General features: G+C 35.9%; 1 protein-coding gene across 2 annotated transcripts in view; it reads left to right on the top strand.

Moving 5' to 3' along the window:
* LOC124180190 (transmembrane protein KIAA1109) overlaps positions 1–15,315 on the top strand; it is a 35,033-nt gene that overhangs the window by 13,043 nt on the left and 6,675 nt on the right. The window contains exons 20-48 of one of the 2 annotated variants that reach the window (XM_046565362.1): positions 2,223–2,361; positions 3,090–3,332; positions 3,752–4,011; positions 4,134–4,163; positions 4,293–4,596; positions 4,716–5,114; positions 5,210–5,722; positions 5,817–6,232; positions 6,311–6,749; positions 6,840–7,087; positions 7,809–8,506; positions 8,586–8,746; positions 8,810–9,018; positions 9,327–9,556; positions 9,652–9,870; positions 9,963–10,034; positions 10,114–10,269; positions 10,470–10,649; positions 10,806–11,007; positions 11,101–11,483; positions 11,567–11,976; positions 12,129–12,458; positions 12,548–12,859; positions 13,186–13,378; positions 13,515–13,744; positions 13,812–14,093; positions 14,183–14,374; positions 14,458–14,664; positions 15,131–15,154. In XM_046565362.1, the coding sequence (XP_046421318.1) occupies positions 2,223–2,361; positions 3,090–3,332; positions 3,752–4,011; positions 4,134–4,163; positions 4,293–4,596; positions 4,716–5,114; positions 5,210–5,722; positions 5,817–6,232; positions 6,311–6,749; positions 6,840–7,087; positions 7,809–8,506; positions 8,586–8,746; positions 8,810–9,018; positions 9,327–9,556; positions 9,652–9,870; positions 9,963–10,034; positions 10,114–10,269; positions 10,470–10,649; positions 10,806–11,007; positions 11,101–11,483; positions 11,567–11,976; positions 12,129–12,458; positions 12,548–12,859; positions 13,186–13,378; positions 13,515–13,744; positions 13,812–14,093; positions 14,183–14,374; positions 14,458–14,664; positions 15,131–15,154 (7,681 nt within the window). The remainder of the gene's footprint in view (positions 1–2,222; positions 2,362–3,089; positions 3,333–3,751; positions 4,012–4,133; positions 4,164–4,292; positions 4,597–4,715; positions 5,115–5,209; positions 5,723–5,816; positions 6,233–6,310; positions 6,750–6,839; positions 7,088–7,808; positions 8,507–8,585; positions 8,747–8,809; positions 9,019–9,326; positions 9,557–9,651; positions 9,871–9,962; positions 10,035–10,113; positions 10,270–10,469; positions 10,650–10,805; positions 11,008–11,100; positions 11,484–11,566; positions 11,977–12,128; positions 12,459–12,547; positions 12,860–13,185; positions 13,379–13,514; positions 13,745–13,811; positions 14,094–14,182; positions 14,375–14,457; positions 14,665–15,130; positions 15,155–15,315) is intronic. The other variant, XM_046565363.1, reaches the window with a different exon arrangement.

Here is a 15,315-nt window from a genome sequence, read left to right as displayed (position 1 = left end):
TCTGTGTTATGCAAAATAAAGGGCAAAACAATGGAGGGTGATGAGAACTATGTATAATTAGGCTTCCTCAATCTATATTGATTTGAAACGATTTTTCTTTTTACTTGGAAAGTACACGCACCAAAAGTCCCTGCACAAAATTCCATGTTTTTAGGGGTTCGTCCAAGAATATTGATTGGCGACGATTATTCATAGCCTCCATCGTTTCTATCTGTATTGACTAATTGTTTTTAAATTGAGGTTTTAATGCAATCGAAGTATTCAGTATAATTGGCAGTAAAAATTTAACAAAATGCGTAATCCCTTAGGAATACTTCGTTCAGTATGTAAACAAGGCGGAGCTGGAGGAGATTGTAAACGATAGAGAAAGGAGTAAGAATTCATTTACCAAATTCATTATCTTAATTTTTATTAAAATTGATGTGCCACAGGGGATGTCTTCTGTCTGCTTGTTATTATACATAGGGAGTTATGTCAGAGATGGTTACAGTAGCTGTTTTCATGTTGTTGAATAGAGAAAATTGATTAAATGGGTTAAGGTATTGCATTCCGATGTAAATGGGTGTAAACTTTGTGCTTAGACTTTTTTGATCAATTTAGTTGAATTCCTTTCATATAAAATGGAAATATCATCAGAATATTATCTTTAATCTAATAGTACATGTGTAATACATTTACATATCATGTTAATCAATTTCTTGTTAATTTTCATTTCTATGATTACTCCTCTCTACCCTTCAACGACATGAAGCATAGCCAACATAATACAGGATGGCGACAGACTGGGAAAAACGGGATAAGTTATGGAATTATTTTATTATTTCGTCTATTGGGAAAGTCAGGGAATTGTGATGAAGCAAAGACAAAAACGTACTTTTTTTATAAATTGCTTTCAAACTTCAACTAAGCTTCGTAAGTTCAGCCAAGCTGACTTTCGGAGATGGTATTTTTCAATTTCTAATTATTTGTATGAAACGAAGCAATGCTATGTGTTTTTTAATACAAATTTATACATTGAAGGTGCACAATTTCTGGAGCGTTTGGTTATAAAAACCACCCAACATTACCTAAGTGTCGTGGAAAAAGATCAGGGAATTCTCAATTTTTTTACGGGAAAAGTTGGGGAATTTTATTTGAGCAAAATTGTCGCCACCCTGTAATACATTACCATGTACAACACCCTGTGTATCATAGATATTGTATCTAAGCATAACTTCTATTTGTATAATTGAAAATGGTCCAATCTCTTATAATTAACATCGGGGTAAATCGATATCAAAAGGCTCAGAGGAAATCCATTAGCTGCCAAAATCTTCTCACATAAAATCTAATTCACGAAATATATACATTTTATAGATTAACAAGTTGCCTCAAATTCAAATATAGAATAATATGGCACTGTGCATATATTTGAGAGACTTCAAACCAGAAGTTATTATGTGAAATGCACCACTTGTGTGACTAACACACCCTGAACATAAAATTTTTCTCTAATTTGGTAGCTTATTTGTCTGAAAAACAGAAGGTAAAATAAAATTCAGATTGCTTCTTTTAATATTAATTGCTTATAATTTACATATATTCATGTTTATTGTGTATATTTTCTGTTCAACAAAACTAATATGCTAAATTTCCCACATATACTGAACCAGTACAAAACCGGTTATTTTTTAAATAACGAATACACTAAAGAAATCCTTCACTTCGCCTATGCCTGTTAACACAGAACAAAACCATAGTGGAATATAAAAGAACTTTCAATATACTGTACACATTATACATATTGTATAATAATTGTATGTATGTATACAAAATTTCTGCTGCACTATTTGACTAACAATTTATTATAACCGGTCATTGTTTCGTGTGCTGAACAAATGCCTTTTAGAACAACCATAAACATCTGCTTAGTTAAGTTTTGCCTCACCCAAGTATAAAGTTCTCAGAAAGTCTAACATTGCCACAAGAAAAGGAAAACGGTAAAATAATGTAATCAAAACCCAACCATAGTTATGCAACAATGCACAAGAGTGTTAGAGTGATATCAACTTATGAGTTCATTATTCTTTTCCAAAGCTGTATGATAGGAAATGGTATAACGAAGCTTTCACAGTAGAAACATAGTTACCATAAATAAAAGGGTCTGCATCATTGGTATCACGAAAACATTATCACTTAGGCAATTTAGAGCATAGACAAAAAATAGGCTTGCTGATACGCAGGAAAATTTGCTGACGGATGGGGAAGGTAGTGCAGGAGACGTTGACGATCAGGAAGTGACAGATGAGTGTGCAATGCTGATCCATGCCGACCACATACACAAACATGTACAAATCAAGAGCGGCCAAGATAAAAGCCCAGGTATTTCGATCTCTGAATGAACACTAGACGATAATATCATGGACTGATTTGTCGCACTTGATCAGCTTTTTATCAGATTTCATATTTTTATTTTCGCATTACACTTCCAACAGCGTACAATATTTATTTAGATAAGAGATACAAATATTTCTTGCTTCAATTCTTATGCTTATAGACTGGCTTTTGAATGCCATGTATCATTTGCTTTGGGTGTGAATGTTTATACGATCCATTCATTGCAGAGTGTTTTTGAGTTTTATCGTTGGCTTATAAAATATTTTTAATTTATACACTTGAAGATTGACATAGTGGAACACATATCAAGCGGTTACTTTAAATACAGAAAAATGAGAAGCAGATTTCGCCTCTACTTCCACTAATTATATGTACAGCTTTTGATATTGTAAAAAAAAAAGATCTTTCTATTCTGTGTGCTTGTGCAATGTCTTATACCATTGATTTTAGAAAATGTGTTTGTTGAGTCATATAGGTTGATCTTGTGGTGTCCAGAATATTATTATCATGTGAATAATTATTGCAATAACTATGAAATGCGTAGAGTACATTGCTTATTTCACAACATATAAAAAAATCGGAACTTTAGTGGCGCTGAATAAATAGAAAACTAGTGAGACGTACGACCAAAATTTTTTCTATGGAATTATGGGCTCGTAGTTTGCCTATAATGTTTCTCAATAATAGTGTGTGGTTTGCTGTGGTATAACCAGGTATGTGTGGCGATGGTTTGACGGTTCCTGTAAGCTCTCCTCGGGGACGAGATACCACTCCTTTGCCAACACCAGTTCCTGGTCCGGATTCACTCACTTCTCCCTCTCCGCCATTAGCTCCACCTAGGAGAGGGAGATCATTGCAACCTACACAAGTACCCGCGAGCACACGAGCAAGTATTGTTTTTCCATTACTTGCAAGTGGCGGGCTGTTCCATCCGCCGCGTGAGACTAACAATATTAGTAAGTCATCGCGGTAGATCCTTGCATGATATCAGGAATGTTTAGTTTCTTCTGATACCTTAGGTGGATTATTAATTTTATTGACGAAATGATAATTGTAGGGGATTACTTTTATTGCTTACATGATCCTTAACACTACAATGTAAATACAATAACAAAACACCCCTTTGTATCATACGGTAGTAATTGATGAGTTAATTTCGTGTTCAAAATATTAGTCCTTGTTACTCTGTCCATTCTGTATTATATTTTACTATTGTGTTATGTTTCGTTATAAATCTAAGATCATTTCAAGATTATGTATTGGCTTAATTATCAAATATGCATATACATAGCTTGCTTAAAAATGCGCAAATATACTTTATAAGTGTATATTTTTAACTTTTTCTTCTATTGAATGGCAGCGATTGTTTTACCAGGTTACGGTGCATTACGTGAAGAAAAGTCACCACAAATTCAAGTTACCCATTCTCATCAACTCGGGTCAAACCCAAGTATTTACTCCGGTGGCATTGGTCATGGAAGTCACCACAGTATAGGAAGCTTAGATCAAGTTACTTCACCTTCTGGTCATAATGCTAACAGACCTGTAAGTGCTGGAGAAGACCTGTACAGCTGGATGGCTAAGCAACAAGATTTTATTAAAGATAACGAGAAAGGAAATCTCAAAGGAAATTGGGTGCGTATCAGACATAGATATTATCCATTAATATACATCAGTAATTTTTGAGCACTGTAAGAACTGGAAGGTTGTCAATTTAATACTAAGATAAATTTCTTGTAAAAATCTGATTTCTGCAGGTCTTTCGCACTGAGTCAAAAACTATAAAGGTATTATGTTAGCATATTAGGATATACCTACTATATCTCAAGATGCTGTTGAATTGCATATTGTCAGTTGATCTGTTATTACCTTGTACAGCAATCATTGAATTATCATATTAGACTTTATGATTTCAGGACTCTAAAATTAATACAATGACAACAGAAGATACAGAAGATTCAGACGTCCATAGTGGAACGTATCTTTATCCAATGAAAGATTCACTTCGCCTCTTAGATGCGCATTTGATTTTTGAACCACTCTTATCATCTCTGTCTGTCATGCCCCAACAAATGCTCTCAGCTATTGGATCTGGTAACACAAATAATGTTTCGTCTTTGGAGTCACTTGGATCCAATTTATCGCTAGTGGGCAGCATGGACACTATGCGCATTGACATAGTTGTCAGTGAATTCGGAAAAATGTCAGATAAAAAGAAAGGTGATTTAAATTTTTTTCAACAAACTTTATGTATATAGAATATGTCAGAAAAATGTTACGGATCGATGTTTTATACGGAAGCGAAACTGTAAAAGTCTATAATGATTCCCTTGTTGTAGGGAATAAAAATTCAGGCAAAAAAATACCCGGTACAAAATTCTATCTTGACATACCTCCAGAGACTCCTGCATTCTTATGCGAAAAAATTGGCATTGATATTGATATAAAGGAAATGGCTGATATGACTGTCGACGATATGATTCAGAAACAAAATGTATTATATATCTCAAGAGGACAGCTGAAAAAACACACAAGCAAAGTAGTGAATTTCAGTCTGAACATTAGATACATTAGTCAGCAAGTTAACATGCCGCTGTTAAGATTGCTGCATCAAATCAGTAACATGTACCAAAATGTTAAAGAAACACAAATGGAGTTGAAAGAGCAACAACCCGAAGCAAAGAGGAACGGTAATGCAAACGTGATAGACGGGGCACCGAAGAATGGCTCTACTTCAAGTTAGTATTTTTGCTGACGATCACTCATACCAGTCTGGATATAACTTTATGCAATAATATGTTTATCGGATGGTGATTTTTTATCATGCTTACAGCTTTCGAATTACAAGATCAATTATTAGTTCAAGGTAAAAAAACTGACGAAAATTTACTTGGAAGTAATCTGGATACTACTGGTCAGCCTAAAGTGATTTCTCCATCAGCAAGTATGAGGTCTCGTCCTCAAAGTTTTGCACAAAAACTGCGGAGCACTGGCAAAAGTGTGAAAGGCTATATCAATTTGAGTGAGGGTGTAATCACCCCTAATTTTGGAGCCAGTCCGAGTGGATCTGGCTTGGATAAATTCAGTGTTTTGTCAGATAAATGTAAAGATACTTCAAACTTGACGCCAAAATGTTGGAAGACCATTTATTACCTATTGGATTTGTACGCAACACGACCAGAAACCAAGACAATCACACACAGGTTTTCTATACCTGCTGATACGTCGGATAATTCAAAGAGTGGCAGAAAGATGGATAATTTGAATGAAACAAAAGATGCTGATGTTGAAAAGGGACTGAGTCAAGACCCTAGCTCTACACCTGTTCCACCACCAAAAGAATTGAGTACGTTTGACCTTTGAGTAGTAGGAATAATACTGTTTTTGATTCTGTAGTAATACTTAAATTGTCTGACCTTGTTTTTACCTAAAATTTCCAGATCTCATCACAGGTGAACGTACAAGATTGATAATATTTGGCGTAGCTAGAATACATAGGACCAGATTGTTGGCCACTTTGAGCGGTCTGAAACTGGAAGCAGAAATAACCAGTCTACATGCAAGTTTAACACGTCGGAAAAAGTCTAGACCAGCTAGCTCAGAATGTAGTTTAACTGGCCAAATTGGTAGGACGATGATTGTATTGTTAGAGGGAGTTGCTCCAAATCAACAAACTGTGGTGAAAGTCACTGTTGGAAAATCACAAGCATTGTATTCAAGTATTACAAGACGACAAAAAGATAAAAATAGTGGATTACTGACAGTTGGTGCCGTCAATATCGATATACCTCAACACCCTGTAGCGCTTCATGGTATGATGACGAGAGGTAGTAAACAACTTTCATCCACTCTACAGGTAAGCATATATTACACACATTCATTTTTTATTATATTCACTCCGTTCTCAACCTTAATAAGTTCTCTTGACCAATAGGAACTCAGAGTTACTAGAACCTCGTCCCGAATGTCCCGAGGTCAGCAACCAGAAGAAACAGATGGTGCGTCCGGTAGTCCTCATCATTATCCACCAGCACCTCCGGTTGATGTAGAAAAATCACGTCCAGTATCTAGTTTACTGGAGCCCATTGTTATGCAATTCAATATAATTCTGCAAAGCTTGAGCATAACTGCGGCACTATTGCCTTCTTTACAAGCTCAGTACAAAATGGACCAAGTAAACAGTTCTGGGATAACAGGAAGCAAGGCTAAATTTACAATAGACTTACCTCATCACAGCCTCAGTTTTACAACAAAGCTACAGGTAACTGAGGCTAACCTTCCCTCTGAGGCAAGCATCGAATTACCCAAAGTTCATGTATCAGCGGAATATATCCAAGATGGAAGTAGCAATTTGAACGATAGTAAAATTGCTGGTATGTCCTGATTTCAATTATAATGTCAAAAAGAAATGAGCACGAGATGCTTTGTTACTAGTGACTTAGTGAATTTTCTTGTTTTTTTAGATGGTGTTGTGTTAAGACAAGGCAGCTATCTCAGTGCCACCGCAGATATTGGTATATTCGAGCATTCTTTGACTACGGATCTGTTGAATCACTTAGTCTTTGTTCAAAAAGTCTTTATGAAGGAAGTCAATGAAGTGGTTCAAAAAGTTTACGGCGGTGAAAAGCCTGTTCCTATCTGGCTGGAAGATGAAGAACCGACGAGCACTAGTTTGAAGAGAATCTTGTTCTCGTTGGTAATTCGTATAAAGGTATTACACGTTTACAAAAAATGTTATCAGGGTAAAGTCGTTATATTTCGAATGTTCCTTGTTGAATGTTACTTGGTAGGTATACCTTATGATTGTACCAAACATACACTTTCTGAAATAATAATCTCGATTTTAAAGCATACCTCATTAACAAGTTTAATGTATATTGTATGGACAAATATTTGGGCAAGCTTAAGGCAGCTAAATAATTCTTCATAATTTACTTTTTGTCCAACCTGCACCCAAAGTATGTCTTTTCGTGAATGTAAAGTGTGCGCAAAGTGGCATTTTCCCAACCGCTGACAAATGAGCGGGCGCAAAATGCTGGTGGGCGCAAATAACGTATCGTAAGCGGGCGCAAGAATATGTTTTGCACCCGCTTCGACGAATGACGGGCGCAAAATGAAGTGGTGTACCGCGTGAACGAATACGACCTAGCACCGCCACGCGTCGCATTTTTTGTGCACTCAAAAGCAAACTTTCGCTACAGGTTGTGGACAAAAAGTATCGTGTGCACTATGAGCGGAAAGCGATATACGCTCGTGCGAGTTTCAGCTGAGGCTCGCACTCGCGTCAATCGTTCACTTTCCGCCCTAGATACACAATCTACTATTTCTTTCATTTTATTATCTCATACGTAGCTCACCCAAATTTTGTCCACAATTCCAAGATATTACAATTGGTCTGCACCCAGTTAAATTAGAGATTGTATCTTTTGCAGCGCATTCAACTTACAGCTACAACACCTACTAATTCTGCAGTTCGTTTAGAAACTGGGGCTGTAGAATTTCAATTATCGAATAGAGTACAGAACGTCTCTGGGGCTACCCAGCCAAATCCTTACATGAAATTGTTTGGCAAAGCACAGGTTGATATTAATCTGAGTCTGGGTCAACTACTGAAGAATGTCATGTTTGAAGAGGCAGAACCAGAATTTCAGCAGTTTGCGTTTTTCAATACTAGAGTTGGCTTACGAAACGCATTTCAAGAAGAAATGGCCCAAGGAGAAGACAAGGAAGTGGTCTTAATTACGCTAAAACGACCATTGATCTACATTCAGCCAATGGCAGTTGATAAAGCGATTCTTGTATGGTTGAATTATAAAAATGCTTATGAATATTGGAACGAAAAACGTGCGAATTTGAATAAAGAGGTGCTAACAGCCACTCAGCAAGTTTTTGAAAAGGTGCCATTTGGGCAATTGACGAGTCAATTAAGTGCTCCTCATTTAGGAACATTGTTCTTACAACTCACTGTTGACGATATGGGAATCTGTGTACCTTTAAATTCACTTCCACCAAACAATTGGGGTTTGAGTAGAGGCTTATATGATGGAGAGTCGCGTGGAGCTGTTGTCGTAACACTCGAAAGTACAAGTATTTCTGCATGCAGTAGTGGCAGTCTTGTCAGCAAAGGAAGGTAGGATATTTCATTGATGAAGATTAATTACCAAACACTGTATAATATAATAAATTATAATAAAAATCTTTGTGTTCAGGTTTGTTGGTTTATGTTTGAGATTTGCTGAAGATTTTGAGACTTCTTTGGATGATTGGAAACCTGATATGACAGATAGTAGCATAATGAATTTATGCGTAGTGTCAGAAGGAACATACGAAGTATGCAGTAGAACTGTGGCACAAAAACAAGATAAGTCTGGTGAGTAATATACGTGATTCACTTGTAATTGAACATGCTGCTAAATGGAATTTATTTTTATAGACAATGCGAAGTGGCTACTGAATGTTCAATGGCAAATGGAAGGTGTTGATATTCATCTTGATGTCAGCGTGGGGCAACAATTATCTGCATTAGGTCATACTTTGACAATGTTGACTGGCTCGGAAGAGGACGATAATCATATAACTGTTGATTATGATAGTGACGATGCTGATGAACAAGAGAACAGTACTAGCCAGGTTAAAAAAAAAGTATGGTTTTGTTTAGTTTCCTTATCTTTGATTTGTGATGTACTAACAGTGGCAATCTAGGTATGTGGAATCTTCTCTGAGTAACCAATTTATAACTATTGAGTACTTGATGCTATGTGAATGTGTAGCAAAGTGTATTTTACTATTGTTTCCACTTTTTTGAAATCATTTCACATATCATTTCTAAGAACGACTTGTACCTAACTAACTTACTTCATCATTATGCTTTGTTACAATTATTCACTTTTTTTTTAAATCAATTTTGATAATAATGGTGACTTCATTTTTTAACTTGTTCCCATTTGCAGGAAAGCATTCTAATGAAAAAATCAAAGAATTGGACCGACAATCTACCAGCTTTCGTATACGATCCCTCTCTTGACGCGAAAAAACGCTCCAAGTTGATAGAAAAAGAAATGAACGAACAAGCCAAAATAATAAATGATCTACGGTCACTAGGTGCATCCCACGGTACCATTGAACAAGAAATGAAAAGACTCAAGGAACTAGAAGTTATGGTATTTAAAGATTTTCGAAGGTATACCCTAAAAAAATTCTAAATAGTTTCACAGAAACATTTCATGATGCGAAGTATTCATACGAGGCAACTTCAACTTATTAACATTTTCACAGAGATATGATACAAAAGTTGAGGAGACAGTCTGTGAAGGCATCAGGAATAAAAGGAAAGTTAGGTCTTGGTAGCAAAAGTAATGCTTATCGTTCTCGATCATTTATTGTTCCATCACCAACACCTGAGCATCAACTTGAAAGCCCCGAAGACTTGAATGCTGACGTGAACTCTGCTAACTCTGCAAGTTTTGAAAGCAGTCCAAGAAGTGGTCCAAGCCGGTAAATCATTAATGCACTGAATACTAATTTATCACCAGCATTTATTTTGTTATAGTGTATGTTGGAAAATTACAATCATATTTCATTCGCAGATCGGCATCGCTGAGGGTTAGAGGTCTCAGTGGTCCAAGAGTTACCTTCAGTGATACCCATACAATGTGCAGGTATGTCTTTTATTCACTTCATTTCAGCAACTGGAGAACAAAACCACAGTGTAATGAACAGAATTGTATCTTTTGATAGACAGTCGTCATTACCAAGTGCCGGTTCTGAGTTGAGTTTACCAGAAGGAAATTTAGAATGGCCAGATTCAATTGATATTGAAGGGGAGCAAGTGGAATTACGAAAGAAACACAGAGATACAAGCTGTGCTTCTAGCTACGATAGCATGGAAGGAAGGTATACGCTATATAGTTTGATTAAACTAAAAAGGAAACTAATATTCTTGACTATTTATGCAATCCTTGAAAATATTTTGATTTATTTTTGTATGTTGATATTATTTAAAAAATCTGTGTACTTATGATATCACCTTTGTTACATACACGACTGAATAGACATATATTATGAGATTGTGTTTAATCTTAGTCAATTTGTAGTGCACCGCTCCTTGATTCATATGTGAGAGAACAAATGTCATCAACTTCCTCACCACATATTATATCCCAGAAACCTCAAGAACCGAACATCGATTTTGAACTTGATGTAAAAGTGCTTATCAACAGTGGAAAGTGTGTACTTCATACCAAAGATTCTGCTAGAGAAGATGAATTAAAGTTGTGAGTACTGAAGAAATGGCTATGCCAAAATTGTCAATATGTCTTCGTCTTTGTGCACAGTAATTCGAATTGGATTAATATGTGTAGAGTACTCTGTACCTTGATGTCAAAAAACTACCTACAAAGCATAAGGTAACAAATCCTTAATTATTACAGGCTAAGCAGAATGAAGAAAGAGAGATCCTGCTCTGGCGGAACCTTTGAATTTCAGCCAAGCAGCCCTAGCAGTAGTAGACGGCATCTTAATAGTAAAGAAAAATCATCTGCATCCAGTGCATCAAGGCTCAGATATCTACAACACACCAATGTTTCATTAGTTGACCTGACTATATTCCATATACCCGGACTGGATGTAAAGGTAGGGTGTCGTAAGCATGATTATAGTGTTAAAAAAAATTAATCGTTTGATTAAGAAACAAAATATTTAAGCTTTTATCACTTATTATTTCAGGTTCATTATGAATCCAAAACACTTCTTGAAGAATCAATATCCCCTCGATTGTCAACGGATAACAGCTTGTTGAATCCGTTATCGGCGACCACTCTTCGAAAATCCGGTACTAAAAAAGCCAGCCTTTTTGCATGGATGACTCTTCAAAGTATTCCAGAAGAAACAATCATTAGCCCGCATATACTTGAATTTCTGGAGCAAACTTTAGAACCTATACCAAGCAAAACAAGTTTTCATACAGGTGGACAAACAAACACTGTATTCACTACGGAAAATACAGAAAGTTCTTCGTGGGCTGCAACAGCTGCAAGTGGAAACTATGTTTATGCAAGTTTCCCGGTTGATGTTATCGTTTACTTCCATATGCAACCCTCCACTTTTAGGTAGAATGTATCACTTTTTATATTTCACTTCACTTATTTGTCAGAAATATGAATACAATATGTTGAGCAACATTTTTTTCCAGATTTTCATGCTTACCAGTATCTCGTGTAGAATGTATGCTTCAATTACCTTCTCTGGATATTGTGTTTTCCTCTAAACGAGCGGAAGAAGAGTTGACTGAATTTAAAGAGTACAAATCTCCGTCCACTCAACCAATTGGCAAAGAGAGCGGCTCAGCAATTGGCGGTTTGTCAGTAACTGGCTGTCTTGCAGATTTTTCTGTTTATATATTTCATCCTTATGGTGGCGGGAAAAAATCCGCACTAAAAGAAGCTCAATGGTCGCCATTATCGGACAGCGAACGAAAGGATTCTTTGAGTATCAATGTTGAGTTTGTGAAGTTTCATTTATCCAGGAGTCGAAAATTAAATTTTCCGAATGAACAGATTAAAAAAGGCACAGACACCAGTAGGGCAGTCATAAGGTTTTCAAGTATGTTTTCAATCCTACTAAAAATCATGTATTACATGAGTTGGAAAAGTAGTTATAAATCTCGAAATCATTGATTTCACTGCTATTTGAAATTTTAATTGATCTTCTTGATCAGAGCTCCATTATTTTATTTTCTACCATTTATTTTACAGCCATTGTTGACATTGGATCAGCTTCATTCAAATATGACATGCGTCGATTGACAGAGATTCTTGCCTTCCCTAAAGCGTGGTATCGTCGTAGCATTGTAAGGCGGCTCTTTCTTGGTGACCTGAGTACAGCCTCTGCATATTCTGAGGGTGACGACAGTCCCCCACTAAATCAAGAAGAAGCTGTCATGGGTAGCTCTTTATTACGGCACTATGACAGGCCTGCTGGAGATACTTTGTCACGTTCAGCACCTGAAAGAAGCCCTACTTTGAATAGAGATAAATTAAGACTGAGCTTAGAGGCTGACATGCCTAAGCAATCCAGATTGAAAGGTAAGTCAGATTACATGTGTCTAGTTCAATATCAGTATGGACTTTAGTATTTATTTTCAATATCTGTCTATTATTATTTTTATTTTCAGATATTGGTAGAGGCTGGAGTTTCAATTCAGATAAACAGACACCGTCGGAAGTTAAATTACGAGAATCAGCCTGGGAGACTCTGGTTCTTTTTGCAGTTAATTTTACTCGATTAAATGTTCATATGAATATGGGAAATGTCATGGGTAACGTGATGTGGATGACCAAAGATTTTCGAAGCGATGGAAGACTCTCTATTGGTAGTATTGGGCATAAAAATTTGTATATTGGTGTGGGATTAGGAGGATCAAGCTTAGATGCAAAAGGTGGAATTGTTGGTGGTACCATTGAACTCAGTAAAATTGACACTTACAGTAAGTAGTAGATCAGACATGATCAAATAAACGTTCTATTTATTTTTCTGTGCGATTTAATTTCAGCACATCGCCAATATTTTTTTTTGAATAAAAATTATTCTAAACTCTGTTTTTTTGAAAAATTAGCTGACAAACTTAGAGTTACAGTAATTTTCATGAGACACAGTTCATCATCATATCGCACAGTTTGCGGTAGAATCTTGACATTTTTTGAGACTATAATGTAATATATTGAATAGAAATTGTGCTGTCTTGAAATTATCCAATATTAATTTGTGCGTACACCATTGATGAAAAATAAATTCTGAAATAAATATTTTCAGTCCACATTTGTGAAGAACCGGGCACAGAACCTGATCATACAGTCGGATTGAAATTATTTGCTCTTGAATTACGCTTAGACTACATGGGGACCAGTGTATTAATGTCAAGAGTATCGTCACTAGATGTAACGCTCAGAGATGAGTGGAAGATTAATAGAACAAACAGTGGAGATGCTTTTATGCCAACAAGACGGTCAGTGTTCTTCTGTATAAAAAAAACCGAGCACTTGTATGAGAATCGTTAATTTATACATAAACGTTTTTAACGTGGCACAAGTTCGACAGTTGTCACGTTATCTAACATCTCAAACTTGACGTTTTATTTTTAGGCCAGCCATAATTTTCATGCACGGTGATTTGGGTTGGGATCAGCTTCAAATTATAATAAGTAAATCAACAACTGCAGATTTATTGAAAATGTTCTATAAATTGGACGAGTTTTTCAGCCAACAATTTAGGAGTAGTAAAAGAGTTTTTAGCTCACTGCAACCGAGGCATCAAAGAATAAATAATACTAGTTTCAAACGAAAGCAACAGAAAAAGAGAACCACTCTTGAAGGTACGATCATCATTTATATGATTTATATAATTTCTACACAAATAGAGATTATTTCAATATTATCTAGGCCCATGGACATTGAATCAAGCTGCAGTATCAGATGCACGACATCATAGACACTGGCAACGTGTGTTATCTCAGGTTGCCGGTCTTCAACTTGGGACCTTAAGGTTTTCCCTACCTTTTAATGGTACAGTTCTAGGAGGGACAATGGAACTACATGGTTGTAACATTAGCTTAGCCTGCTTCCACGGTATCAATTTCAAGAGTAAAAGTTGGGCGTTGTTTTCACTGAAAGAACCCTGTATTAGCTTCGCCACTGAAGCACAAGAGATACCAAATGTAGAGTGTGAGTATATAGTTGATTATTCAACAGGTGACGTAGTTTGATAGCATGCAATGAAGATAAAACAGGATTTACATCTATTATAAATGCAGCACCAGACACCTGCGATGTACATGTTGTACAAACGCTGACTATAAGTCTTGGCCAACAACAGCAAGAACAACATGCCAGGCATCATTCTATGGCAACCGTATGCAGACTAAGTCGCAGTGTTTTATTTCCTCCACAATTTAAATCCCTACAAGAGTGGTTCCACTATGCCTTCGCCAATAGCGAAATAGATGGTGAATATTAGTATTATTTTATCATTATTATCTATTTCATAGAGATTTACTTCAACTGATGAGAATTTCATTTTTATTCACAGGAGTCGACAGATTTCCATGTGTTGAAAGAGAAAGAACCGATAGTACGTCTGAAAGTAATAATGCGCCAAGGGGTAGAAGTACTTCAACAACATCTGGAAAAATGCAAGAACATTCTCACACTAGGGAAGTTATATTTGCCTTACCATCCTTACAACTGCATCTGAAAACTGAGCATTTGCAAAGTGCTAGAACTCCAGATGTGATTGGTAAATGAAAGTTATTTATTATCAGTGTTTCATAATTCTTATTACTTTATGGCTCATATATAAGAATGAATCATTTAATTTCAATCCACCTATTTTCTATTACCAGAAGTGACACACTCGCTTTCTCTTTCTGCATCCTGTTATTTTCAGCATCTGAACTTGCATTGTTGTATATCATTATTCTACATAATATGATTAACTTGAAAGAGAATTAACTTACTTGAACAACCATTGTTTTAGTGGCAAAATTAATTTTCGCACCGTGCATAAGCACATACATTACTTTTCTCCATGTCGTAATTAGAATAATTTTTTTTTTCCTTCAAATCTCAGTAAAGTTTTTCTGGAAATAGGATTACATACTGTGTATATATTTCCGTATGTACATACAAGTACGTAACAAAGTTGAATATTTTCGGTCGCATTGATATTATTCTTATATAATTCTCTTTTCTCTATATTTTAGGACTACCTAAGCATATTTTGTATAGTAAGTACTTTGTGTCAATCAGAGTAAATTCATAGTATTAGAATAGTAGGTTGCGAATTCCACTTATAATGTATGTATTACTAAAGCTGTTGGAATGGATGTAAATCGAGGACTATTGCTTGAAACTGATACTGTGCATGAAGCAATCATCCATCAGTATG

Source organism: Neodiprion fabricii, chromosome 4 (genome assembly GCF_021155785.1).
Source record: "Neodiprion fabricii isolate iyNeoFabr1 chromosome 4, iyNeoFabr1.1, whole genome shotgun sequence".
Classification (NCBI taxonomy): domain Eukaryota; kingdom Metazoa; phylum Arthropoda; class Insecta; order Hymenoptera; family Diprionidae; genus Neodiprion; species Neodiprion fabricii.
The sequence above is the reverse complement of the archived record's forward strand: the minus strand, read 5'-3'. Positions and strand labels throughout refer to the sequence as shown.